The sequence below is a fragment of the Delphinapterus leucas genome, chromosome 20 (assembly GCF_059928025.1).
Source record: "Delphinapterus leucas isolate spDelLeu-1000000601 "Yukka" chromosome 20, BTC_Dleu_Yukka2, whole genome shotgun sequence".
Classification (NCBI taxonomy): domain Eukaryota; kingdom Metazoa; phylum Chordata; class Mammalia; order Artiodactyla; family Monodontidae; genus Delphinapterus; species Delphinapterus leucas.
In genome coordinates, this window is record NC_143148.1 from 30,828,404 (window position 1) to 30,856,058 (window position 27,655).

Below are 27,655 nucleotides of genomic sequence, written 5' to 3' on the forward strand. Positions count from 1 at the left end.
ATAGATCCCTCCCCTCATTAATTCTTTCCCTGTATCTTGGATGGGGCCACATTTCTCTCATATGCTTCTCATATTTCAAAATGTTGCTTCTCAAGAGTTTCAAGAGTAATTGAACGCAATGGCCAAAAGAGAAAGGGGTGAGCCTTGTTGGCCATCCAACTCTTTGAGTTTGTCAATATATGTTCAGAGAGCGCCTGAGTGGTTCAGAGTTTGGCAGCTGGGTTCAAAACTTCACTCTGCCCTTTGGACCTCAGTTCCCCACCTGCAACGTGGGCATGACGATAGCGTTGACGTTATTGACTGGTTTTGAGGATTAAATGAGATAAGCATATAGGTGTTTATTATAATGCTCAAAAAATGTTAGATGGTAGCAGGATTTGATGGCGGCGATTTTGTGCAGCAGTGCAAAAGATGTGCCATTGGGAAGGCCATGTTGCTTTCCTGAACCCAAACTCATCTTCCCTGGAATTGCATTTAACCAGCCAGTGCATTTGATAGATTTCATGGCCCTCTGGATAAAGATGTGGGTTTAACCTGCCTGGCAAATATTCTTCTCCCAGTCTTTCCCACACGGTGTGTAACTCAGGGCTTCCTGGCCTGGCCTGGGGGCTGTCACTCAAGCTTCCATCTTTCCTGGACACAGAACTGCACCATGGTGCTGTAATTTCCCAGAAAGCATCTTCTTCCCCTGCCTCTCCTTAGTGAGTGTCAGGCAACAGCAGTTTGCTGGTGTGGAGGGAAAGTCGTCTGCTTTCTGAGGGGGAAACAGCACCAGGCTTTCATAAACCCCATGCAGGTCCTCCTTCAAATACGACCACTTGCAGTCTTATTACTGTAATAATAGGGATATGAGCACAACCCAGGGAGCTTCCCAAATAAGAAAGCTCCAGAACATCATTATTTGAGGGTACAAAAGCTTCCTATTTTTGGGGGGGTTAAAATTATCTGTAAGTACTTCCAGCAGGACTTTTTATGCCAAAACTCTGCAAAAAAAATTCACTCTCCATTACCAGTTTTGGAGGAGAAGGTTCACAGCTATTTGTGTTGACCTCAATTATTTTTCTTCTTGTGTTTGTGTCTGGTTTGTGTGTGTGTGTGTGTGTGTGTGTGCGAGCGCATGTCTGAACATTTTGGGGAGTGTCTTTAAATAGTGTGTTTGTGTGTTGGCCAGTGGGGCATGTCCAACAGCTTTTGAGATACAATTCACATGAATTGTAATTAACTCATTAAAAGGTACAGTGTGCAGTGGCTTTAGTATACTCACAGAGTTGTGCAATCATCACCACAATCAATTTTAGAACATTTTCATCACTCCAGAAAGAAATCCTGTATTCATTAGCCGTCACTCCCCACGCCTGCCTGGCCCTTACAACCCTAGGAAACCACTAATTGACTTTCTGTCTCTATAGATTTGCTTATCCTGGATATTTCAGATAAATGGAATTATGCAACATGTGATCTTTTAGGGTGAGCTTCATTCACTTAGCATGTTTTTAAGGTTCATCCATGCTGTAGCATGTATCAGTACTTCATTCCTTTTTAAAGCCAAACAGACAGTATTCTGTTATTTGGTTAGACAACGTTTTGTTCATCCATTCATCAGTAGAGGAACATTTGGGTTGTTTCCACTTTTTGGCTATTATTAATAACACTGCTATGAACATTCATGGACAAGCTTTTGTGGATGTGTGTTTTCATTTCTCTTGAGCATGTATCTAGGAATGAAATTTCTGGGTCATACAGAAACTATGTTTAACTTTTTGAATAACTGTCAAACTGGTTTTTAAAAGGGTTGCCCCATTTTATATTACCGTGAATGTGTCAATATTAAGGTGACAATTTCTCCACATCCTCACAAATACTTGTTATTGTCCATTTTTTTAAAATTATAGCTATCCTAATGGATGTGAAGTGACATCTCATTGTGTTGTTGTTGTTGTGTTTTTTTGCGGTACGCGGGCCTCTCACTGTTGTGGCCTCTCCTGTTGCGGAGCACAGGCTCCGGACGCGCAGACTCAGCGGCCATGGCTCACGGGCCCAGCCGCTCCGCGGCATGTGGGATCTTCCCGGACCGGGGCACGAACCCGTGTCGCCTGCATTGGCAGGCGGACTCTCAACCACTGCGCCACCAGGGAAGCCCTCATTGTGGTTTTGATTTGCATTTTTCTAATGACTAATCATGTTAAGCAACTTTTCATGTGCTTATTGGTCATTTGTGTATCATCTTTGGAGAAATGTATATTCAGATCCTCGGCCCACTTTTAAATTGGGTTATTTGTCTTTTATTATTGAGTTGAAATTGTGTTTTAATATATATTCCAGATACAATTCTCTCATCAGATATACGTTGTAAATATTTCCACCCCATTCTGTGGGTTATCTTTTCACCTTCTCCATGTTATCCTTTATAGCACATAGTTTTACATTTTGATGAAGTCCAATTTATTTTTTTCTTTTATTACTTGTGCTTTTGGTGTCCTATCTAAGAAGGCTTTGTCCTATCTAAGAAGGCTTTACTTCGGGTCACAAGTATTTTTTCCCGTATTTTCTTCTGAGAGTTTTATAGTTTTAGTCCCTACAGTTAAGGTTGTGATACATTTTGAGTTAATTTTTGTATATGGAATTAGGAAGGATCCTACTTGATTCTTTTGGACTTGGATATCCAGTTGTCTCCATTTTTAAAATATAGAGATAGTTCCATGCCAGTTCGTAAATAGTGTCCCCTCTTTTGCTCTGGCAACTCCCCAGACCTCCTGGCCATTCCCATGACTCACAGACTGACTTGTCAATGTCTGGCACAGCAGGAGGCCTCAGGTCTCTGCTGGTTCTGATGCTGGTTCTGATGCTGTTAAGTATTTTGAATATTCCACCTATGTGTTGGTGTGTGCTGTGACACAGTCTCAGGGTTGGAGATACTAATATCAATTCAGAGATGTCCCATAACGTGCCATGAATAACCATGTATTGTATCTCGAGGGGGTGCTGCTAGAGCAAAGAGAAATGCCACCTTTTCTGTAATTAGCATGTCCGTGAGGAGTAGATGAGAGTGGACCCTGCCCAAGAATGAGCTCAGTAGTTCCATGAAAACCTGTGAGGCAAAGATCTCAGAGGCGGCAAGAAGAGAATATTCTGCTGTGGTTTCTCCACAGGCAAACGTGTAGCCCATCTTACGCTCCCATCACAAATGTGCCATCTAAGGACCAGGGAGATGACCTGGGGGGGTTCCTCCTGTACCATCCTGTAGGGGAGATGCCCTGATTCTCCCTTCGCAGAGCAAGTCTGACAGTCCACAATTTGATGGGATGGAAGGACCTCTCTCTTTCCTGGAAAGGTTGAAAGATCGAGACAACTTCCCTAGAAGGCTCTAGTTTGTGGATAAGTCTGGTGCCTGGTGCCTCCTAAGCCCCCGAGACTGTGCAGCTCGCCAGGCCATGGAGAGGGACTCTGTCATTGGACGGGCTCTGCCTCTGCCAGCCCTTCTGTCCCCTCCCTCCCCCCGCCCTGCTCAGCCCCTCTCTCCTGCAGTGTCTTCGTTCCACATTTCTGGATAATTATCTTTTTGGCAATGCCCCTTCTGCGTGCTGTGGAGCAAACGGTTGAGTCTATGGCCTTTTCCCAAGTGCTATTTCCAGCTGGGCCGTGCCGTCCTGTTCTGCTGTAGTCCAGGACACAAAAGGTCAGGGGACTTGCCGGGAGGACAGACCGCGTGGTGTGGAGACCTCCTGGCCTGACTGTTATGTGGCCATTAAAGGAATATCTTAGGAAAATCAGTGAGAGCATATGACAGAGTACCCTGGCCCCAACCTCACTGAGTGACCTCATAAAAGGTCCCTATGACACCATAATGGATGAGCGGTCAGGAGAGACTGGGTATACATTTAGGGTGCTCAGGTATGGCAGGGGGAGGACAGAGGGCAACTAAAAATGGAGCGGCTGCTGCCTTCAAACAATGATCTCACGCTGACTTTATAGAGCAAGACATGATGACCAGTCCCTGACACGCGGCAAACGCGGACAAAGCGTAGCTCCCACTGTCTTGTATAGTGATTACATCTTACAATTGTATTTAAAGTTGTTGTATTGGATGACTATTAAAATATTTTCCCCACATTCTATCTGTAATGAAAATATTTAATAATTTTTATTTTGTAAAATATTTGCAAGTGATTTTTCTAACCATCTAAATACATTTTTAGGAATAACCTAATTTGACTGCTGAATTCCAAAGCAGCAATGCATTCTGTGCATATCTATTGAGCAATCACTAATACTAGGCCCTGGGAGGTACCCAGCACCAAGATTATCTCCAGGCCAAAGATGCATCCCCCAGCTCAGGTTCAAGTGTAAAAGGGGAAGAAAGAGAGAGAGAGGGACGATTAAAGAGAAGGGAACATGTCAAGCTCTAAAGTTCTACTGACTTTAAGCAAAACGTGAGTCCACAAGAGTCTGACCCCATCCATCTGGTCTCTGTCACCCTTCCAAGACATTGGGGTCAAACTCTTGCCGACGCATGTGCCCAAGCTTCTTGAATCAAGGCCCCAGACCTCTGTGGTACCCAGCAGTGTCCCAGGAGATATCAAAGCCACAGGATAAATGAGGGTGCTGAATTATCCATTTTATCTGAAGATCTTTATAAGAAAAACTACGTTTATAACAAGACAAAGAGGGAAATATCACGGATTAAGATGTGCATTCTTCTATAAGATAAAAGTTGAGACATGAAAGGACTCGCACTCTTGTGGAGGGCCACTTTGGGGCTGACCTCAGATTCTTCAGGCTGTATGTTCACTCACCCCTTTTCCTAGAAATACTCAGGTGGGAAATCTTGAGAAGTTGTGGCATGACCCACGTCCATCTCAATATGTAATCAGAGGGAGACCGCTGGGCCTGGAAGGGCTGGGGTGTTGCTCGCCTTGGGCTTTGGCCTTTGTTCAGTTACCTGCAAGACTCGCCTTTAGTGAAATGGCTGATTACTCTCCCTTCTCACCTGCCTCCCAAGCCTCTTCATAGAACTTCCTTCCCTTATTCCTCTTATACCCTTTCCCTACCGCTCCAGTGTAGTAGATACAGATTGATTGTGTCTTCCCAGCACACATTCTCCCCCACCCTCCCCATCTCTATGATTGTAGCATCCTCACTTTTCTTCCTCTTCCTGCCCCACTCCTGGCTGTTGCGACTGGACCAGCAATGAACACATGACCTAAGCTGAGCCCATCAGAGTTCTTCCTTGGGATTTTACAACTGAAACAAAGCAAGAGAAACCATTTCTTTCCCTTTGGATCATCAGTTCTAAGGCCATGGCCACAGAGTTAACGACACCTGTGTACCTGCCACCTGGAGGAGAGAAGACAGTCAACACTGAAGCAGAAGCTGAAATGAAAAAAGAAAGTATTGATGCTTTCAAATCCCTGATCTATATAATAGGGTCTTTGGGACGATTAAATTGAGCACATAGTATGTGCTCAATAAATGCTAGATAATATAATTTATGGAGGAAGGCACTGAGGTTAAGTGCAGCTAAGCTAACTTACTCAAGGTGACTTAGGAAGCAGTGGTGTTGGCATATGGACTCCTGGCATCTCAGTCTCCTGGGAGTAGTGCCACACATTAGAAATGCAATTTATATAAATAAATAAATAAAATTTAAAAACTTCTTGTAACTGCATTTTAAAACGTATAAAAATACAGGTGACATTTATTTTAATAATATATTTTATTTAGCCCAATAGATCCAAAATACTGTCATTTCAACAAATAACAAACATAAAATCATTGCAATACTTTACATTCTTTTTTCTTTTAATGTACTGAATCTCTGAATTCCAGAGTGTATTTTGTGCTTACTACATCTTTCAGTTAGGATCAGTCACATATCAAGTGCTTGATAGCACAGACCTAGAGCTACCGCTTTCCCTCCAGGATACAGGCCTCCTTCCTTTGTGTACCTGGACACTCAAATGCATATCTGCATTTGTACCCACCTCCTCCACCTGTCCCACCCCAAGCTGGGGTATACCCCACTTCCTTATGCATTCTAATAGCATCTTGTTCTTATCCTTCATAATCCAGCATTATTATTATTTTTTTATTATTATTAAATTACGTGTTTCCAGTTGACTGAAAGCTTCAGGAGGGCAGGGACTTTGTTCACGTTGTGTCTCTTTGACACATTATTGAATGAATTAATAAAAATAAATATCGTTATCCTTGATAAATATTCTTGAATGAATGGATGAATAAAAATAAGTGAAGGAGTCAATCCTTGGCCTCAAAAGTTCCTACCTATTTTGTGCCCATTCAGAATAGCTGGCCTTCCTTCCTTCCTCTCTCCCTCCCCGCTTCCTTCCTTCCTCTCTCCCTCCCTTCTCCTTCCCTCTCCCCTTCCTTCCTTCCTCTTTTCCTTTCTCTCTTTTCCTCCCACCCCCTCCTTCCCGCTCTTCACGAGATGTACCCGAGTTTAGTGGGGATCAGCTGTGAGGCAGGCTGTAAGAAATCAGTTACAATTAATAAAAAGTCCTACATTTCCTAATTACATATATCCTTATGCTGTGAAATACCTGGAAGGGCACGTGAGCAGAGGCTGTGACAGCGAGGAACCCAGTGTTACAGCCGACCTTGAACATGTGTGAAGATGGAGAAAAGGGCAAGATCCGTCTTCAGCCCTGGCAAAATCAGCCTTGGGTTGGCACTTGGCACCTCGACCTCTCTCATTCTTTCCTTCTTTACCCTCTGCCCTGCCCTCCCTCCCTCCAGTATCCTCCTTCCTGTGCATCCCAAGGAGATCGGAGTCTCGGAGCCTCTTCCTGTCTCCATTCTGGAAGGACCACAGGCTTTACTAAGGAACACCTACACCAGCCCTTCTCACACTTAAGTATGCACGCTCATCACCCAGAGAGTCCTGGGGAAACACAGCTTCTGATTCGGTGGATCTGGGAGGGGCCTGAGAGGCTGGATTTCTAAGAAGCTCTGAGGGTGATGCTGATTCTGCTGGCCCAGGGACCACACATTGAGGAGCAGAAATATAGAAGTGGGACAAGCCTTTCTTGTGCTAATATGGATGGCCTCTTACAGCAAAACGTTGGTGTGCAATTCTCCTGAAAGCCCATTCCACCAGGATGGGAGATGGAATGAAAGGAGTGGACAGAGCCCCTCATCTTGTCCTGTGCTTAGTTAAAAGTATAAAATCAAAGGCAACAGATTCCAAGTTATCCCTCTGGCCCAGCCGTTCCCATGCTCTTGCATTCCACTGCCTTCTATGCAGAGGGTGGGCTGCAGTGAGAGCTGCGGTGCTGGGTCCATCCAAGACAGGGTCGGGCCAAGTGCATCAGGGTCCAAGAGGTCTGGGTCAGAACACTTGGCCAAGTTGAATAAGGGGCTAAGCTTGGGTTTCCCTATCTATAAACTGGGGACAACAATACCTATTGCCTAGGGTTGTTGGTGTCGTAAATAAAAATAATATTTGTAATGTATTAAGTAATTACTATGCATGAGACAAATCATTATGCATGATGCATTGTTTGTTCTAAGCGTGAATTAACTCATTCTCTCAACAATCTATGAGGGAGGTAAAATTGTAATTATTCTTTCTGGTTTAAAAGAAACAAAGCTCAGAGAGATGCAGTCAGTATCCCAAGGTCACACAGTTAGGGAGTGATGGAACTGGGATTTGAACCAAGGGAGTCTGACCTGGTGCTTCATGACTATCTGTGGATGTTCAGTGAATGAATGAGTGAATGAATGATCCTCAGTTCCACTGTGAGGTCCAGAGAAATTGCTCTCTACCTCTCTCACGTATATTAGTTATTTAAAAACAAGCAAAAAAAAAAAGCTTTTTGAAGAGCTAACATATTCATTCACATAGTTCACAAGGAACAAAGGGATATAAACTGAAAGATATCCCTCGGGGCCTTGACCTCCAGCTGCCCAGGTCCTTTCCTTAAATTAAGGCGGCCACTCTTACCAGCTTCTTGTACAAACAAATGGATACTCTCCTTTTAATTCAGATGGTAGCACGCCATATGGAATGTTCCGCGTGGCTATCTTTCACTCCATGGAGAATGTTCATGTTACCAGAAGACTTTCTGAAACTCCATGCCCCTCTCCCAAGCCTTAATGTCCTTGTCTGTGCCTTGGCCGAGGGTGGCTATGAACATTAAATAGAATGCATGGAAGGTGCTTACCATGCGGCCTATCAAATAAGAAGCACTCCACTCCATTTACCTGACTGTATTTATTTAAGTGGGGTAAAGGAAGTGAGAGTTGAAATGGCCTCCACTCCGGACAGGCCTCTGAGGCCAACGTCAGCTCCTGAAGGGGACGAGACTTCCTGTCGGAGTTTGTGGACAGATAATGAGCCATTCACCCCCAGACACAGGAAGGGAAGAAGGAAGGAGCAAACAAAAAGATGGGCGAAGAAAACTTCAAAGTCACTCTGAAAAATAGAACCTGGGCCCCTTCCCACCCCGACCCCAAACAGGCCGGCTCTCCCCCTCGAAGGCCTCGCCAGCACTGAGGCGGACACCATCTGGCTTCAGACACTTTCCCTCCACACGCCAGCGTCAGGCCAAGCAAAGTGGGGCGGGAGGAGAGAAATAAATGGGGTTGGTTCACACAGAGCCTCCAGATTCCATGCTGCAGTGATGAATAATGTACAAGGCCCAGAAAACACAGCCCTGTTGAGTCTGGGCCTCTTATTCATCCAGAGGTGTGAGCAAAGGGGAGCAGAGTGCTTGTCCTGCTAAAATTTGTGAGCTACGATTCCAGGGGCCTAGCAGGAGCCCCAGGTCACTGGAACAGTCTGTTAGCCAAGCCGGTGGCCTGCCCGGCTGCCGTGGGCCTCCCCATGACGACCTGGGCAGGAGGGGTCTGTCTCTTAGTATCATGAATTTATTTCTTTCCTCCTGTCCATCAAATCCCATTAAAAAAAAAGAAAATAAAAAAAACCAACGTAACATTTAAATAATGGTAAGTTTCTTTTACTCTATAGGTATTTTTACCACTGTTTAAAAGATTTTTTCAAATTACCCCTGGAAACTCCCACTATCTAATAATTATCAGAAAAAAAGGAGAGAGGAAAAGGAAAGGGAGGGGGGAGAAAAAAAAAGCCCACAAGAGGCAGGGAAGCTCTGCTTTGTCAGGGAGAAGAAAATAAAGAGAAATCAGCCCAGCTTCAAAGGGCGCATTTCCATAATTGCCCTGTAACTTTGGCAAAATAAATCTGAGCGGCTGAGAAGAGCACAATCTCTCAGATGAGTGCACTCCAAGGGCCCCGAGGGCTGTGGGCCCACTTGTTAGCCGCCTAGAGCGGTGAGAGAACGCAAGAAAAAAGCTGTAACATCACAGCCTTCCCGTCCTAGACGGTCAGCCCCGGAGTAAGGCCTTACCCTGCCTCTGTCTCCCTCTGGCTCCCTGACATGGGACACACACGCGCGGGCACGTGCACACACACACACACACACACACACACGCACACACACACTCCCAGGTAAAATAAGCAAGTAAATAAATAGACACGTTTATGTGCACGGAAGGGCTGGCAGCAGTCAAGAGGTGGCGATGATTCTGAGGCAAAACCACAGGAGTTAAGCTTTCATCTGTGACAATATTCCTGTAACCTGTTCCTGATATAAATACCCAGGGAGAAAGGCCCCAACTTTCCAGACACACATCCTCCTTGGGGCTGACTCTGCCCCTCTTGCCTGAGACCGTCTAACCTTCAGTGGCTCCCGGGCACCAGGCTGAGTTGAAAACCTGCTCTTTTTATTTCCCAGGCTGGCAGAGTTTCCCTCACACCGACTTCCCCATTCCAGGGCCAAAAGTTTTTAAAGAACAAAAACGCCCCACTTAGTGCCCTGCTTTAATGTTTCTCTCCACGAAGCTGTGGTTTCTGGGAGAAACTATCTTCCGTGATTGCCCCAGACTCCTCTCCCCTCCCTCACTTCCGTGTTTCTCAAGCTTGGCACTGTTGACATTTTGGACTGGATAATTCTTTGTTGCACACGGCTGGCCTGTGCCTTGCTGGACCTTTAGCAGCAACCCTGGTCTCCATCCATGAGATGCTAGTAGCACCCGTAACCCAGGCATGACAACTGAAAGCGTCTCCAGACATTGCCATCTGTCCTGGAAGTGGGAGGAACAGCTGGTTGAGGACCCCTCTTAGGAGCTCTTCCAGGTCTCTTGCCCTGAGTACTCATCCCTTTCACCCTCAGGAAGAGATGCCTTGTGGGGTTTTCCATCCAGACCATCAGGAGAGCCTTCGGAGGGGCTGGAGCTTCTGTTCAAAGGCGAGCAGCAGCTGCATCAAAGCTAGGTTGGTCACACAATAGATGGACACTTTCAATACGGCCAAGTTGGCTGCCTGGATCAGATGACAGTGGCCAATTACGATCCAGAGGTGGTTACTAGAAAGGTTATGGGGCCTCCTTATCCCAATAATTATCTTTGGACCCACACTTCCGACATTCATGCCTAATCCTAGACAATGTTGGCTTTGTAAGAAAGTTTGAATAAATTTGTCTCATCCAATCTCCTCCAAGCGGCAGATGGCGAAAGCGGGGCCTTGAGAAAGGATGAAGCTTGCGCCCATTCAAGTTGGAGGTGGCTCTAACCACAGATGCAATTTTTACACACCCGCAATTGCCCATTTTCATTTGATGGAGGTAGAAGGTCCATACAACCAGGAACTATAGGATGCAGGGGACATTTCTAGAAGGATATAAATAATTAGGCCCAAAGCGAGTTCCTGACAGAAGCTCCCAACAAACCAGTGAAGACGTCAGACATCCAGCTCCTACCCAAGTATTCAATCCCTCTCTCTAACCTTCCAGAACTCAGGCCTAAGACAGCAGACCTGCCAGGTGCCCAGAGAACAGCAGCCCAGGAGCCCTCCCTCTCCCTGCTGCTCCCCTGGGGCAGGTGAGTGGCTGGAACATCCCTCCTTCTCCCCAAAGCCTCTGTTGCCCTAGCCCTCCGGCCCTTCCGTGCTGCCTTCTGCCTGGACCCCGCTTCCTCCTCGCTGTATTCCAACCAAAAATAAATTCAACTGAAAACCATGAACGTCCTGGTCCCAGAGGTGGGCCATCACTTAGGGAGATAATTTTATTCTCCTCTGGCTCCGTGGCCCAGCAAAGCAGCCCCCCTCCTCTACCTCCACGCAGATAATGAGGGAAGCAGTGACATATACTCCCTCCTCTGACCTAATTGATTATCCCCACACACCTCCGAGTGCTTTGCATAACCAGCCCCGACAGGAGGAGCCCCTTCCAGGCAGAGTGACTGACATATTTTATTTCTAACTGAACCCTAATCAGGACCAAGAATGAGATCCCCATATATTCTCTCTCTCTCTGCCTTTCTGTTTTTCTCTCCCTCTCTTCCCTAGCTTCCTCTTTCCTTTTTAAATTTTAGGGCCAGATAATAAAGGACAGAGACAGTTCCTAGGATCCTTGAAAGGAGGGCGTAAGGCGGGGGACTCAGGGAGGAGGTCCCAGGGGGTGGCTGAGGAATCTGTTCCTTGGTGAAATAAAAGTGGTGCAAAGAAGTGGCCTCCTCTTCCCCTTTTTAGCTGAAAAGCCTATGAGGTTCCTTTTCATTTTGATCACATTATGTTATGGGGGTCAACTTGGGGCCATCTGAAGGGGCCATGTGTTCTGTGGGATAGAGAAGATACACACTTACAGGGGGTCTCTCCCAGGTGTACCTCAACTCTCCTCTGGCATCACACATCCCGCCCTTTCAGTGGGGCACGATTGGTCTCCTCCAAGGACTAATATCCCCAGAATAGGATGGACTGAAATGCTGACCAAGCCTCAGAGGCGATCAGACCTCTCCAAGCTGGGCCTGGCCTCTTCACACCCATCTCCCTCTGAACAGACTCACGCACGGTCTCCTCTCTTGCTGGACGGTCCGTGTGGGAAGGCTGCCTGACTTCTCTCACCTGCTCGCCCTGCTGCACTCCTCCCTGGAGAGTGTCCTTTCTCCCTGGGTTCAGCTGGGTCCTCAGATGTCTGAATGCAGACACCCGGCTTTTATGGCTGATGGGAGGGGGTAGGGCAGAATACTACCGGGAGTTTGAGGAGTGGGCTTGAGATTTTTGGAATATAAAGATAAGACTAGGGCTATCACTCCTCCTACCACATGCCAGCACTGGACATGCTTTGTCTCTCATCCTCACAACCACCATGCCAGGTAGGTGTCATTATTCCCATTTTACAGATGAGGAAATGGGGGGCAGAGACGCTCACTGTCTGCCCGGAGTTTCCCAGGATGCAGAGAGGGGAACTCGGCCTGTGCTCTGATGAAGCTTGTGAGGCACTCACTGAAGGGCTATCAGGCTGTTGTCCATGTAAAGATACTGATGTTAACCCGAGGCCTCTGTCCCGCCTCTGAGGTCCAAGGCCCAGGCAGTTGAAACGGACGCCACGTCTGGGGCGCTGTGCCCAGGGTCAGAGCTGAACCACAAGTCTGTGCCTGCCACCTGGGAAGGAGCCTGAACCGAAACCTTAGACGTCTCTGGCCTCTGGGGAAGGGACTGGAAGAGCGAGTCCCGTCCTTGCAACGTCTTCGATGGGTGTGTGCTCCTGTTTCACCAGCCCCCGGTGGGCCCCAGCGGCTGCAGACAGACCCTCCTTCCCACCCGCCCCTGGGGCGCCGTCACGCCGACGGCCCCAGCCTCCGTGGGGGTCACCCGGGCCGGCGCTGGCGGCTGTGCCCGATGGGTGGGTCCTTGCCGGACTCCCTTGGCTCCCGCCGAAACTCCAAGATGTACAATATGACGCGGCGCCTTGTTCCGTGACTTCGGGTGTGCAAGCGCTCCCCAAACTTGCCGGGGACCCGCGAGATTGTGACATGTCCCACTGTGCGGGGCAAAAACCAGGCGTCTGGCCGCCCTATAAATTTACTAACTCAGCATGGGGAAGGAGATGCAAAAACGACACCCCCAAGGCGCCACTCTTCCAGCATCCCTACAACTTCTTTCAGTCAAAGTTGGGCAAGGCTAACTGACTGCAAGAGAAAAAAGAGGGTGCAGAGGGGACGCGACGCCCGGCCTGGCTGGAGAGGCCGCCGAGGCAGGCGCCGAGCGGCCCTTTTGTCCTGCAGAGGGAGCTCCAGCCCCAAATTTCCCGGCTCCCTCCCCCGGCCCGACCACCCCCCTGTCCGGCCTGGAGCCGGAATCCCGGCTGGGCCGGTGCAACTGCCCGAACCCCCCGCGCCGGGACCTCAGAAAGCTGCCCTTTCAGGATACTTCGGCAAAACCCACCGGGATGCCAAGACGCACATGCCGCCCGGAGCCCCAACGGGCAATGTGGGCTGGGCAAAGTCACCAAGGGGAAAGGATGTGCACCCCTGGATTCCCCGCTCCTGCATACCCCCCCCAACTCACTGCCACCCCACATCCCTGCATCTATATAAGGAGTCTGGGGATCAATGTGGTTGGAAGGGGGCCCGAAGCGGAGCTTGCACAGCCCCTTATGTAAGACTGAGAAAGCCTCAATTGTGCCTATCGAAGAATGGAGGAGGGAGGCGTCCAGATCCTTCTCCCAGTCTTTCTGCTGCGTCATCAGAGAAGGCCCCAAGGCCCCGCGGTTGCTCCAGTGGACCGGGGAGTTGGGCCCAGTTTCCCAGCTCCTTGTAGGCAATCTTGCTCCCTTTCCCACCTGTCTCCTCTGCCCTTTCTCTCGGGCGCCCCAGATACTTCTCCAACCTTCTCTTCTCCAGCGGCGCCCCCAGCCCGGCCACTCCAGCCTCTCCTCCGCCGTCCTCCGACTACAGGGCCCTGACTCGCCTTGCTTCTCTTCCGCTGATTCGGGCGACTCTTCAAACATGGGGGGATGAGGGTGTAAAACAAAACAAAACGAAAAGCACCAAACAGATCCCTCCGGGGGCAGACAGGCGGGTTATAGTCAAAGTGGCAACAGCTCATTTATTTAGCCAAAAATAGATACTTTCTTGTACAATTTGGTTCACACATATGTACATTTTTCTGTATATACAAAAAAAGTCAAACACACTTATTCTCACTGAAACTCCACCCCCCCCAAATCAACCGAACAAACCTCACAAACTCAGCTAATGTGGGGTACAGAAACCACCGGGGGAGGACCGGGGGGAGATTTGTTTTATTTCTTTTTCTTTTTTTGTTTCGTTTTCTTTTTAGGTATTCATACACGGACATGCTTACAAGTCATAACTATACAGAGCGATTTGGTTTTTACAATTATTACAACGATTTAAAAAAAATTTTTTTTAAAAAGAACTAGGATGAGGAGAGAGCCGATAAGACCAGAGCGGCGTCCAGGTGGTTCTGGGGCCTGCAAGAGAGAGGCAGTGGTAGCAAAGGAAGTGAGTTAGGGGCACCGACGCTGCCTAGCATTGGGAGACCCAACCCGGGGCTGAGGCCGGGGGAAGGGAGACGTCTCAATGTGCAATGAGGTCCAGCTGTAGATGCTGGTCTTCCGGTTTAACTATAAGGTTGGGCGGGAGGCGTCAAGACCCGAGGTGCGCTGCTGGAAGGTGGTGGAGCTTCACGGAGCCACCGCCCGCTCCGAGGTACACTGGGCCCCGCCCGGGTGTCTGGACTGGGACTCTCGAGCCATCTCTGGGCCCGTGGCGACGACGGAGGAGTATGTTTCGTCCCCTTTTAGAAGCGCGTCCTAGCTGCGTTCCCCCGGGGGCAGAAGCCCGAGTTTCCTCCGCATTCCTCCCTGCCCCCGACTGCCAGTCCCAACACCCCACCCCAGCTCGGGGTCTCTTACCGCCTGGGCACGGGCTGGAAAGCTGTCTTGAGTAACTTTTTCTCCACTTCCAAGGCACTACAACGATCTACGGGAAGCGGGAGAAAAAGGAAGGGCTTTAGATCGCTCCATTCTGGCGCCCAGGACCGCGGGAGGCGGGAGCGGAGTGGTAAGCGCCCTGCGCCCCCCGGGACCTGCCCGGGCGCGACCCCCAAACTCGCCCCCTCCCTCCGCATCCTGGGGTCCGCAGTCACCTGTTCCGCCCTCGGGCTCCGCCGGCCGAGCGAAGGCGGCGGCGGCGGCCGGGTGGCCCGCGGCTCCGGGAAGTCCCAGCAGGTGTGGAGGGGCCGAGCCCAGCAGGGAGAGCGGGTGCGGGTGCGGGCGTGGGCCGGGCGGTGGGCCTGGGAACGGCCGGTTGGTCCAAGCGGAGAACTTGCCCAGTGGCGCCGAGACGAGTCTCTGAGCCGCGGCGGCGGCGGCCGGAGAGAGCTGCAGGGCTGGGGGCGCGACGGCTGCCCCGGGGGGAGAACCCCCCGCGCCCGGAGGCGAGCGGCGCGGGTTGTCCGGGCTTGTGGCGGTCTCGGCCAGGGACCAGATCTTGGGTTTTTGCAGGGCCGAGGCGGGCGCTGGTGCGGGAGCGCAGGGGTCCAGGCCTGCTGAGGGCGAGGGCGGTGATGGCGGAGTCGCGGCCACCGGCGGTGGCACTGGGGCCAGACTCAGGACAGGCAGTGGACGCTCCTCCAAGCCCTCGGAACTGTCGTCGGAGTCGCTATTCTTGGAGTCTGAGGTGGGTTCCAGGCCGAGGTCGCCGTCCCTGTGCGCCGCGCCAGGCAGGGCCACCTCGGGCCCCGCGGCCGCGCCGTCTAAGTTCTCCAAATCGATCTCCTCGTCCTCCTCGTCGTCAGCCAGGCCCTCGCCCCCGGTGTCCTCCTCCTCCCCCCCGAGTTCCTCCTCCTCCAGCTCCAGTTCGCGTTTGCTGTCTTCTTCATCCTCCTCCTCGTCTTCCTCCTCTCGCTCGCTCCCGTAAGCGTTGCCCTCCTCGTCCGTGCGGCTGCGGGGCGCCCAGGTCATCTTGTTCTCTTTCTTGAGGCGCCGGCGCGCGTTGGCGAACCAGGTGGACACCTGGGTGAGGGTCATCTTGGTGATGATGGCCAGCATGATCTTCTCGCCCTTGGTGGGGTAGGGGTTCTTGCGGTGCTCGTTCAGCCAGGCCTTCAGCGTGCTAGTGCTCTCCCGGGTGGCGTTCTTGGGACGGGACGGGTCCCCGAACTGGTACTGGCCGTATGGGTAGAAGGCGGGGTGCGGGTGAGGAAACGCGGTGGCCGCGGCCGGATGCTGCACCCCCGGGCTGTCTTTCAGCTCATACTGAGTGCCCTGTACGCACAGGGAGAAGTTAGGGACACGCGCGAAGGGAGCGTGGATGAGCGCTGGCCATCGCCGCCTCCACCCTCCCGGCCCAGGCCCCTCTAGTCTACTCCCGCGCGTACACCTCGTACGGCGCCCCAGCTCCAACCTCCCCGCTGCGGCTCCCCGGCCACTTACCAGCTGCGGGAAGATGGGCAGCTCGGCCGCGTAGGGCAGGAAGGCGCCGTAGCCTTGGGCGGCTGCGGCTGCCGCTGCCGCCGCGGCGTAGGGCGCCCCGTACACGGACGAGAGTACGTTGGACAGGGACCCCGAGGCAGCCAGCTCTGAGGCTCCGGCTCCCGGGCCGCCCCGTGCCCCAGCGCTGCCACCGCCGGCGGCGGCCCCCGGGCGCTCGGGTGGGTAGAGCGGGCGGATGTACTGGTATCCCAGCTGGGGGAAGGACATGGTGGCCCGCGGGGCACGGACGGAGAGGGGGCCCGGCCCCTGGGGCCGCCCAGCTCAGCGCCGCCCGCGGGCTGCGGCGCGCATCGGGGGCTGGGCCGGGCTGGGGCCGCGCTGCCTCCCGCGCTGCGCTGCGCTCGGCGTTTGCCTATTGATCTGCTCCGCGGCGGCGGCGGCGGCGGAGGCAAGGAGCCAGGTCAGGTCCGAACAGATTGGCGGAGATTCCCGGGGCTCCGGGCTCTGATTGACATTTCTACGGGCCCGCAAGCCCCTCCTCTCTGCGCCGCGCTCCCTCCTCTCGGCAGCCGGAGCTGCCTCTGCCCGCGCCTCGCTCTTCACTGCCCTCCTCTCCCCGAGCTGTGTCGCGCCTCGCTTCCCTCGCCCTCCTCTAGTTTTCACTCCCCCTCCTCGCCCTTCCTCTCCCCTCCCCTTTCTGCGCTCCTCTCCCCCCCCACCAACCCCCAGGATCGCTTCCGCTCCTTCGGGCTCTTTCACTTTCCTGGATGCTATGAAACTCTCGTCTTTCTCTTCTCTTTCCCTCTCTCACTATTCCTTTCTCTCCCCTCTCTGTTTCCTTCACTCTTTCTTTTCTTTTTAAAACCTATTTCTCTCTACTCACACTACACTCCCCGCACCCCCATCCCCGGCCTCTGCGCCCCGGGCTAAGGCGGCCTAAAGTTGTGGACACTTGGGGTGTCGTGCGGGGGGTGTGTGTCCGTATCTGTGTCTGTGTGTCCTTCCCCACCCTCACCCCCCTCCCTCGCCCTTCCCCAAATCTCGGGTCTGACGTCGCGCCCTCTTATTCGACTTTTCCTTGCGTCTCCTTCGCGAGTCACCAATCGCCTGGGCGCCCTGCAGGCGAGGCCGCCCAGCCCCGCGGATACTGCGCGCAGGGCGGGGCGGGGCGGGGCGGGAGCCCGGCTCTGCTAGTCCCTTCCCGCCCCTTCTGGACCGCGGCGGGAGGGGGGGGGCGGCGAGAGGCGCCGGGACCGGGGTTAGTACGGGGTCAGCTCGCCCCTCCCGCTTCCCGCCTCTCGGTACCTCTCCCCCCGCCCCGGCGCGCGGGGCCTGGGTCGGGACCAGACCTTGGACCAGGCGCTGGGGCTTTACTCTGCCCGGGTCCGCTTTCCAGCTCGCACCTCTGGACTCCTGGCCACTCTCAGGCGTAGGGAGGGAGCTTGAAGAGTGCGCGAGGGATCGGGGGTGCGTTCTAAGGGAGTCTTCAAGGACCGTCTCTATGCCCAGGGAGGCGAAGCAGCCCCCTGCTCAAGAGGACCAAATCCTGCAGTTAACCACGTTAACGCCGCACGGGTTTCAGGGTGCAGAATCCCGTCTTAGAAATGGCGGGGGTAGGGGTGGTGCCGAAGGGTGGACGCCCCGGGAATCCTGGGGAGCGACGTCAGGAAAGTGGAGGCTGCCCGTGCCCTAAGCTGGCGTGGGATGGGGGAGGAGCAGGGAGCCGGGTGGCGGAGGCTCCAGGAACTTTCAGGGAGCGCTTGGAGAAGTTTGTATATTGGAATTTTCGGTCCGTAGAGATTCTTCGTTTCACTACCCCTTGTCCTGCTCCCGGGTCTCTGCGCCAACGTGTTTTCTTTTGGCAGGTATACTCCCTCCCGCTCGGGTGCAGATGGGAGGCAGGACTTTTAGTTTTATAGTGGGATATTTCCTAAACCAAACCTGAAATCCCAGTAGCCGGGCGCCCACCTTCACGGATTAGGGCGTGCAGCCTAGAGCAAGATTGAAATTCCCGGTATTGCGGCGGCTTCGGGCTAAACGCTTTAGGCCGCTGCGGCGACCTACGCACAGGCCAGGCCTGCAGCAGGAGCGCTCCGGGGACAGCACCCGGGGCGGTAACTGCCTTGTAGTTGCCAGTCCCGGCTCGGAGGCGGAAACTGGCCGCCGCGGGCTGATTGATAGAGGAATCGAATCCGAATTCCACCAGAGTGGAGGGATGGTAGAATCTTGGCCCCGGCTCTCTCTGGTCTCAGCAACAACAGGGAACCCCAGTGGGGAGTCCCGCGGGCACCCAGTTTTGACCCCACCCCACTTCCCGCCTCTATTCTACCAGTCTTCGCACGGGTCGGCGTCTCCAGTAGGTGTGAAGGCCGAGAAAATTGGGGGGAACGCAAGGGAAAGTTTGGGGGCAGCTCGGTTTGGGGTTCGATTGGGGAAACTAAGGGGCGGCCTTCTCAAATTGGGCCAGACTGCTTTCCTAATCTCCTCCCCGCCTGCTTATGCTTGGTGCCGGGTGTTGGCCTTAACTGGCGTCTCCCCAGGAGAGGAGATATCAGGGGAAGCTCTGGCTCTGAAATGTTTTCCCGGCGCCTGATTTCGTTCTCAGTTAAACCTCTCAGGGAAGTGGCGTAGGGAATCCTGGGCTCACCTCGCGAAAAATCTCAGGGTTACAAAATTGAGAGTAACCTTATTGCCTGGAGCGCTTCCTAAGTGTCGGACCCGGAGCCTCGACGTCCCTGGAAACCTAGAGTTTGCACAGAGTAGTGGCGCCAGACCCGCGAGGAGACAAGAGCGAGATTCTGAGGCGGGGAAACTGGGGCTGCGCTGGGTCGCTATTTAACTCAGCTCTTCCAGAAGGAAAAGAGAGAACAATGAGCCCCGGAGATGATGCTTCTGTCCGCCTTAACCAGCTATCGACCTGGCTGTGTCGGGCTGCGGGAGGCAGGAAAGAGGCCAGGGAAGGGGCGAGGCTGTTCTCAATGACTTAGCCACGCCGGGGCACCCGTGGCCCGGAAGGTGAACCTCTAACCCAGATAAGGACCCAAGAACCTCTATTATTTAGATACCTCCAAGCGCCCCAGGTCTCGAGCAGAATCGGTCTCTCCGCTACCCTAGTCTCCAGATAAGATCAGCCCTGCCATGGCCCGGGCGATCCGCGCCCCACGTCGTGACGCAGAGTCCTAGGCAGCCGAGCCCCGACGTGGCGCTGTCTCCCCAACTCCACCAGGCTGGTGGAGCCCGGCTCCGAACTGAACTCACGGGTCCAAGGACAGCCGAGACTTTTCCAGGGATTTTTAATCCACGAGATGGGGTCAAAGTGACACACTCGCACAGGGAGGAAAAGCAGGTGCACGGGAAGTTGATTTGGGAAAGGCATGCGCGCAAAAACGCGCCGCGCGCAAACCCTTCTCCGTCATCTCGCTTTCTTCCAGTGTTCCCAGAGCACAAAGCGCTTCGGAGGCTTGCTGTAGACGCTTTCTCAACGCGGCCCAGAGTGTGGGGAATGCAAGGGGGCGTCCATATCACTCGCTTAGCGCTCACAGCAGCGCTCCCCGGTCTCGCACTTGGAGCCGCGGCCCGACGTGTGCCCAGGGCCGGCGGCCCATCTGGCTCAGGGGCTGCGCTGCGTACTGTACACGAGCCGTGAGCCACCAGGCCCCCTTTCTACCCCCTCCTTGCCCAGACCCACGGTGTCCACGCGTCCCCATCGCGGGGCGCCGCTGTAGCCCTAAGTTTACCCGCCGAGGCCCATCTTCTGTCCTTCCCTCCCAGGCCCGAAGTCCCCGGGCTGCAGTGAGGACCCGCGATCCCTCGGCTTCCTGCAGACGCCTTGGCGCACGCTCCCACCGCTCTCTCCCCCCGCGCTCGGGTTACAGGTTAATGAAATGCTCGTTTTCCTCAGTCATTTGTTTTGTTTTCCTGCAAAGTTCTGATAAGTAGCTAACCAACGAAGCTTGTAATTACAATCTTACAGAAACCGGGCCGATCTGTATATAAATCTCACCATCCAATTACAAGATGTAATAATTTTGCACTCAAGCTGGTAATGAGGTCTAATACTCGTGCATGCGATAATCCCCTCTGGATGCTGGCTTGATCAGATGTTGGCTTTGTAATTAGACGGGCAGAAAATCATTATTTCATGTTCAAATAGAAAATGAGGTTGGTGGGAAGTTAATTTCTCTCCGCTCTGTGAAGCGTAGACAAGAATTTAATGATTTAATTACAGTTGTAAGCCCTTTCCATGAGACTTAAATTGAGCTGAGAATATTTTTTTCTTTCTCTCTCTCTCCCTCTCTCTCTCTCTCTCTTCTGCGTTCTCTCTCTCTGCTATTAGCAGCCGCGTGGACGCCCGAGTGCGTGGCCTGGTGTCCGCACCGGGAGGGGTTTGTGTCTGACCAGGAATCCGGACCCCGAGTATCCCAGCAGGCGCGGGGCCGCGGCCTCCAGGGCCGCCCCATAACGGACTGCCTCTCCCCACCAGCAGCCAGGGCCTCGGAGCCCCTCCCTGGGTCCAGAGAAGCGACGGGGAAACTTTGGGAGAAACTTTGCCAACTTCGCTCTCGGCGAGGGAGAGGCTGCGACGCGCAGGGTGGGCGCCCAGCCGGGCCCGGTCACCCGGAGCGGAGCGGGCCGGGCCGCCCAAGGAGCCGCGCCAGGCCGGCTGGCCGGCCGGCCCCTCGCTCCCCCACTCCGCCCCTGCCTCTCCCCGACCTGGCCCGCGCCCTTGGGTCTCCAAGCAGCCGAGATGCGCAGCGCACAGAACTGCCAGGATCGGGAAACCTGCCCCTCGGCGCGACTGACGTTATTTTTTTTTTTTACCTCTCCAGGATCATCCTTTTCCACCTGACTCGAGCAGTTTCACTCCCTCCCCCTCCTTTGTTTGTCTCTATCCGTCTGTCTTTCCCACTCTCTATATATTCGATTTCTAGGTCATTGCTTTTTCTTCTCTTTCCTTAATCCCCTCATTGGCCGTTTTCTTTTTTCCTCTGGACCACTTTTCAGTCCACTTTCCTCAATTTTGCTCCCTCCCTCTTCCCTTATTTATGGCTTTCCCCCCTCCCTCTGACTCTGCATCTCTTTCCCTCGCCCTCATTTCTTGTTCTTTCTTGTTTTTCGTCCCTTTCTTTCATCCTAATGTGTTTCCTTCCTTCGTCGATTTCTTGGTCTGTCTCTCAGGTTCTTTGCATGTATTTTCTCTGCTCTTCCTCTCCAGGATCCGTTCCCTCCCCCCCGTGGACCTGCCTTCCTGGCGGCGCCCCCTCCTCATCCATCTTGGGAGATGAATATGTCGCTTTATTGGATGCCGAGGCCAGAGCTGGGTGATGGGGCTCGGCCAGCCTAGCGCATTTTCTTCATGCATATTGACGAGATGGTAATGAGTGCGTTTGCATTGTTGCATGGAGGTGCTCCTTTTCCTGCCGCAGTTCGGAGCCGACGAGGGTGTCGCGGGCCCAAGAGTGCCCTCAGTGGGCACCCGGCCTGATGGCCGCATATGGCCCTCAGCGGGTTCACCGTGCTCAGGGCCGGGGAAGGAAGTGACCTCGCCGAGCGCCCGTTCGGGCCGCCGCCTCCCTGGGCTTCTCCACAAAGGCTGGCGGCCCTCCTCTCATTAAAGCCTCATTACTGGAACCCCCGCTTGGCTCGCGACGGTCCCTTCGCGCCCCCCAGCCCAGGGGCCTCAGAATTCCCTCCCCTGATGTTTTGATGCCCGTGATGGAGCGCCACCAGGAAATTAGTGCCTGACAACATCGTCTAATGGCAATAAATTGTTTGCGATTCCGAATGACACGTCGCGGGATCAAACACAGCCGCATTGTGTACGGTGCCCTCGCTCACTACTCGTTAACTTGGAGGGCGCAGTGGCCGTTCTTGGTCAGGGAAGGTTGTGCGCAGGCCCCTGGCTGTCCGCTCCCACCTGGGCTCAGCCGACCTGGAGGTCCTAGCCTTTCTAGAGGGGCGTGTCCCTCCCGGAGAAGATCTGCAAAACTCAGGACCCAGGCACGCCTCTCCAAGAGGTGAAGGTTTCTGAAAGTCAGGAGCTCAGAGGGCGCAAACTCTTGAGTTGAGCTCAGAGGGAACCGACGTACTCCTTGCTGGAAAATCAGAAGTGCATGAAGCCTCCGTTCCAGACACGGTCGAGCCGAGAGCCTCTGGACGTTACACTTTTGCATTAATCCCCCCATTCTCTTCCAACTTCGTACTGTGACTGGAAAAGTGGCTGCTACTCACCACAAAAGGGAATTATTGTAAAAGATAAACACAGCCAACCAACGCTAATACAGGTTAGCTATGTTGCTTGCCTGGGAATGACTTCTAGAGGTCCAACTGTGTGTGTGTGCCCTAAAAGTTGCACTGGTTTAGGGTTTACCAATGTCTATTGAAGAGGATGTAAAAAATTCAAGATAAAAAAATAACATGTTGAGTTATTATTATTTACCCAATAACCGTGTTAAACGCGTTCACACAGTATCACATTTAATTCTCACAATAGACCTACAAGGGAGAGACTAGCTTAGGGTGGCCATGTATGGTTGTGCAGGATGCTCACTGAACAAGGGAACCCAGCTGAGGAACTAAGAGGGCCTGAAGTTCAGTGCTCGTGTGCTCATCAAACTGAGTACCTCAGCTCAGGGCTGCACTCGAGGAAAAGCGTATTTCTCTAATTTGCACAAAGTTGGGGTATGACCTAGCTCTTATCTGAGGCTTAGAGAGCTTGACCAAGCCCAGACTGGAGCGCCATCTGATATTCATCCTTCTAGGAGGAAGACCAGGGTCTTTTGGGGATTGGGGGAGGTGGTGCGGGGAGGCTCAGAGCGGGATACTGGAAGACTAGTCCCTGGTTTGACCAAAGGTAAAGGCAACGAGACTGCTGGGTTTTCCCTTCCCCTTGATCCTCACGCTTCATGCAAATATTTGGAGAGAACTTGAGTAAAAATACAGCGGGTCAAGGGCCCATTTTCCCTGCTAGCAGCCAGGCTGGGGTAGGGGGAGAAGATATCCTGGTTTGCTTGACCTAACTATGGGCGTTTAGACCTGTTCCTTGCCTTTTTTGGTTCAGTTTACCTGCATGAGTTTATAGACCAGAGTTCTGCTTTGTTGCCATCCCTACTGTTAGACCAGTGTCCTTATAAGAAGAGGAGAAAAGACACAGAGATAGACACAGAAGGGAACAAGGTGATGTGAAGACGGAGGCAAAGATTGGATTGATGCATCTATAGGCCAAGGAATGCCAAGAATTGCTGACAATCACCAGAAGCTAGAAAGAGGCAAGAAGGAATTCTCCCCTAGGGCCTTCAGAGAGAGCATAGCCCTGTCAATACCTTGATTTCAGACATCTAGTCTTCAGAACCATAAATTTCTGTTGTTTCAAGCCATCTAGTTGGTGTAATTTGTTACAGAAGCAGCCCTAGGAAACTAATGTATAGAGTGATGTGATGGGGGTAAGAGAGCTGTTACTTTAGATAGCACAATCACAAATCTGTGGGGAGATGATGTTTTAGCTAAGATGGAGCCGGTCATGAAATTCTGGGGGGGCAAGTGTATTTTAAAGCTGCTCGGTCCAATACAGTAGCTGCTAGCCACATGTGGCCATAGAACACTTGAAATGCAGCTGGTCCAAATTGAGATAAGCTGAAAGAGTAAAACACCACCAGATATCAAAGACTTAGTATGAAAAGAAAAGAATGTAAAACATCTCATTCATTTTAAAATATTAATTGTAAATTGAAATGATAATATTTTGGATAGATCAAGTTAAAGAAAGAATATTATTAAAAGTAATTTCACCTGCTTCTTTTTACCTTTCTAAATGTGGGCAGTAGAAAATTTCAAATTACATTTGTGGCTCACATTATATTTCTATCGCATGGTGTTGTTCTAAAGGGAAGGAACAGCATGTGCAAAGGCCCTGTGGCAGGGAAGGAGCTTCATGTGTTCAGTACTTCTATACTCAGCCTGCATGTTGATATTTATTTGGTGATGTTGCTAAACCTGGGGAGCTGATCCAAGAAGCCCTATTGAACTTACAAAGAATAAAATATATGTCTTCGTTCCTTCTTCTCAGTGGAAGGAGAGGTCATGAAATTCAGCCCTTCAGCCTGAATGGCACCTCCTTTCTCCTTTCCAACTCTCTTAGGCACAAACTCTGCTCATCCATTCTGCTCAGTATGTCCATCTCACTCTCTCCCTATGCTTGCTTTTTTAAAAAAAAAATTTAATTAATTAATTAATTTTTGGCTGCACTGGGTCTTCGTTGCTCCGTGTGGGCTTTCTCTAGTCGCGACGAGCGGGGGCTACTCTTCATTGCGGTGCGCCGGCTTCTCACTGCGGTGGCTTCTCTTGTTGCAGAGCATGGGCTCTAGGCGCGTGGGCTTCAGTAGTTGTGGCACGCAGACTCGATAGTTGTGGCTTGTGGGCTCTAGAGCGCAGCAGGCTCAGTAGTTGTGGCGCACAGGCTTAGTTGCTCCACGGCATGTGGGATCTTCCTGGACCAGGGCTTGAACCCGTGTCCTCTGCATTGGCAGGCAGATGCTTAACCACTGTGCCACCAGGGAAGTCCTCTCTATGCTTGTTAAGGTGAAGGACTTGGAATGAGGTCTAGCTCCATAAGTCCCCTTATCTGCTGATGGCTGGCGCCAAGGCCATGGTATGATGGTACAGAGCAGAGACCACCCTCCTCAAACCCACAGCTTGCAAAGTGAACTTCAAAGACCATGTTAGTCCATTTATTAAGCTAGAATTTTGTTCTTCCAAGACTACAGGTGGGCTGGCTGTCTATTTTTGTAAAGTTTTATTGGAACACGAGAATGTCCATTGTCTGTGGCTGCTTTCAGGCTCCAGTAGCAGAAGCTGTTGAGTAGTTGCAGCGGACATCATACAACCCACAAGTCTGAAATATTTACTCTCTGGCCCTTTAAGGAAAAGTTTGCTGATCCCTGCTGCGTTTTAGAATAATTGTTGCAGAAATAGGTAACTAATACAATGACTTTAGGATCTAGAACAATGGGCCTAACTGGGCTTGTATGGTATGGGGTAGGGCTTCTGATTTCAGTTTAGCTCCATTTAAGAGGTGTTAACTGAGCATCTACTGTGTGCCAGGCCCAGTCTCAATCATATTCCAGAATGCTGCATTTATTCCTTTATCTACTGTCCCCTCAGGCACTTCTGAGTTGATGGCATTCTGTAGGTGTGCCAAGTGTCTGTGGATTTAAATTGGTTTTTAGAGATTGGAATTATCAGGACATTCTTTGGAAACACAATGGAGTATTCTGTAATCATGGAGCAGGGAGCAGGTAGATTTTGGCTGCTATGTATGTGAAGAGTTTGTTGGTTGTTACAATCTGGAAATATTCCTATTGCCTTACCCTGAGCCTCCCAGGGCTCTCCTGCTGCCCCAGCTGCCCACCACCACACTCCCCTCCTTGGCCCAATGGTCCAGCAACCACAGGGCATAAGGCAGGCCCAGCAGGGGCCTCCGGAGCTTTTGGGGTCTACTCTGATTGGTCAGTTCTCATGTCATACCAGTGATGGCATATTTATATGTCACCCCAAGACAAACCCTGACTGCCAGCCACTGCTCCACCTTAGTCTTGTGTGTGGAGGAGGAAGCCCCATCTCCACTGCTCTCCAAGGCCAGACCTTGGGCCTGGCCCTGAAGAGACACTCAGCGATGTTGTCAGTATGATGGAATTCACTGGTGTCCATTGAATGTTTGCCCTTTTCTGGGGTAGACAAGGGAGAGGATGCAAAGAAGAATAAAACATGGGAGTTCTGTAGCCAGATCTTCCGTGGTGAAATCAAACCCCATTTCTTACCTTGGGCAAGTGACTCAGTTCTCCGTGCCTCAGTTTCCTCCTCTGTGACAATGATAGTTCCTACCTCATGGCATTTTTACTGAGGAGGAAGTAATATAATTATATATATATATAATTATTATATATATATTATATGTCAGTATATAATATCAATATAATGTAATTATATATAATATAATAATATAAAGGTAGCACTAACACAAGTGCTAAGAATAATACCTGTACCTGGTAAGCACTCAGAAAATGTTAGCAAAAACGTCCAGGAACCAGAAGAATAAACTCAGAGGGGGTCGTGATAATGGCAAGGTGTAAGTTCAGTCAGTGTGGAATGAGCGCTGACGATGTTCCCACAATGCAGACAGGGCTGGTTTCCTGGGCAAGTGACCCGTGCCCAGTGCCCCCTGCTTAGAAGCACCCTGCACTTGGTTTAATGCTTTACTCTTGCCATCTGGAAATTCTTAAGTAACTTTTGTTTGTTTGCACGGTTTTTTAAATTGCATTTTTAAATTAATTTTTATTGGAGTAGAGTTGCTTTACAATGTTGTGTTAGTTTCTACTGTACAGCAAAGTGAATCAGCTGTATGTATACATATATCCCCTCTTTTTTGGATTTCCTTCCCATTTAGGTCACCACAGAGCATTGAGTAGAGTTCCCTGTGCTATACAGTAGGTTCTCATTAGTTATCTATTTTATACATAGTAGTATATATATATCAATCCCAATGTCCCAGTTCATCCCACCCTCCCCTTCACCCCCCACCCCGGTATCCATTATGTTTGTTCTCTATTTTTGCTCTGCAAATAAGTTCATCTGTATCATTTTTCTAGATTCTGCATAAAAGCTATATTATACGATATTTGTTTTTCTCTTTCTGACTTACTTCACTCTGTATGAGTCCATCCACGTGTCTGCAAAATGCGCAATCAAAATCCTTAAGTAACTTCTGAACAAAGGGCCCACATTTTCATTTTGCACTGAGCCCTGAAGGTTATGTAATGGTCTTGCATACAGAGGTGGGTGAGGCACCGTTCTGCTCCTCGGGAGCTTTGCAAGCCTGCTAGGTGGGCGGATGGACCCACCCTAATCACATCACAGAGTTATAGCATCCTGGGGGAGCGTTGGGCTTCCACATGTGCGCCCACACATCTAGGTTGGGTGGAAACCGCCAAGCTGCAAAGGAAAGCACAGCTAAGGCCAAGCCTGCCTGATTCCACCATGGCAACCCCAAGAGAGACTCCAGCAAGGAAACCACGTCCCATGATGCATTTGTTCAGGGAATGCTGCTTGGATTTATCTTCTGCAAGAGGAATAAGGTTTTGAATTTCTATTTTTGAAACCTTTGGAAAATCCCTCTTTAATCATGATGACAGTTTGACGTTTTTCCAGCTGTTTAGAAGCAGTAGACAAGTCAAGTCGCTCGGCAGGGCACAGATTGGCATGCTGGGATGAGTTTGGGTTCTAACCTCCCTCCCCATCCCTGTCTCCTCTCAGCTTTGAGGAGAAGGGAAGGAAGAAAGAAGAAAACCCAAACCCAGGCTCTTGCAGGGTCTGTGCCCATCTGTGCC

At 51.5% G+C, this 27,655-nt stretch overlaps 1 protein-coding gene and 1 long non-coding RNA gene across 2 annotated transcripts; one reads left to right on the forward strand and one right to left on the reverse strand.

Annotated features, from left to right (window-relative positions):
* Positions 1-13,419: 13,419 nt before the first annotated feature.
* IRX3 (iroquois homeobox 3) lies at positions 13,420-16,947 on the reverse strand. The gene is made up of 4 exons (XM_022555173.3): positions 16,275-16,947; positions 14,987-16,106; positions 14,754-14,820; positions 13,420-14,309 (listed from the first exon to the last, which is right to left on the reverse strand). The coding sequence occupies exons 1-4, from the start codon at positions 16,539-16,541 to the stop codon at positions 14,255-14,257; spliced, it is 1,509 nt and encodes a 502-aa protein (XP_022410881.2). The 5' UTR covers positions 16,542-16,947; the 3' UTR covers positions 13,420-14,254.
* On the forward strand, positions 13,820-26,959 carry LOC149744639 (uncharacterized). Its single transcript, XR_016390976.1, has 3 exons — positions 13,820-14,621; positions 14,808-14,901; positions 21,104-26,959. It is a non-coding gene; the product is annotated as an uncharacterized LOC149744639 (long non-coding RNA).
* The last annotated feature ends 696 nt before the right edge of the window (positions 26,960-27,655 follow it).

What these genes read in the sequence shown, in the direction of transcription:
- IRX3 (XM_022555173.3), bottom strand. Translation starts at nt 16,541, where the DNA reads ATGTCCTTCCCCCAGCTGGGATACCAGTACATCCGCCCGCTCTACCCA. An exon ending in GGAGCCCGAGGGCGGAACAG is followed by an intron (nt 14,821 to 14,986) that starts GTGACTGCGGAC and finishes CGCTTCCCGTAG; the next exon opens with ATCGTTGTAGTGCCTTGGAA. An exon ending in TTCCAGCCCGTGCCCAGGCG is followed by an intron (nt 14,310 to 14,753) that starts GTAAGAGACCCC and finishes TCTCTCTTGCAG; the next exon opens with GCCCCAGAACCACCTGGACG.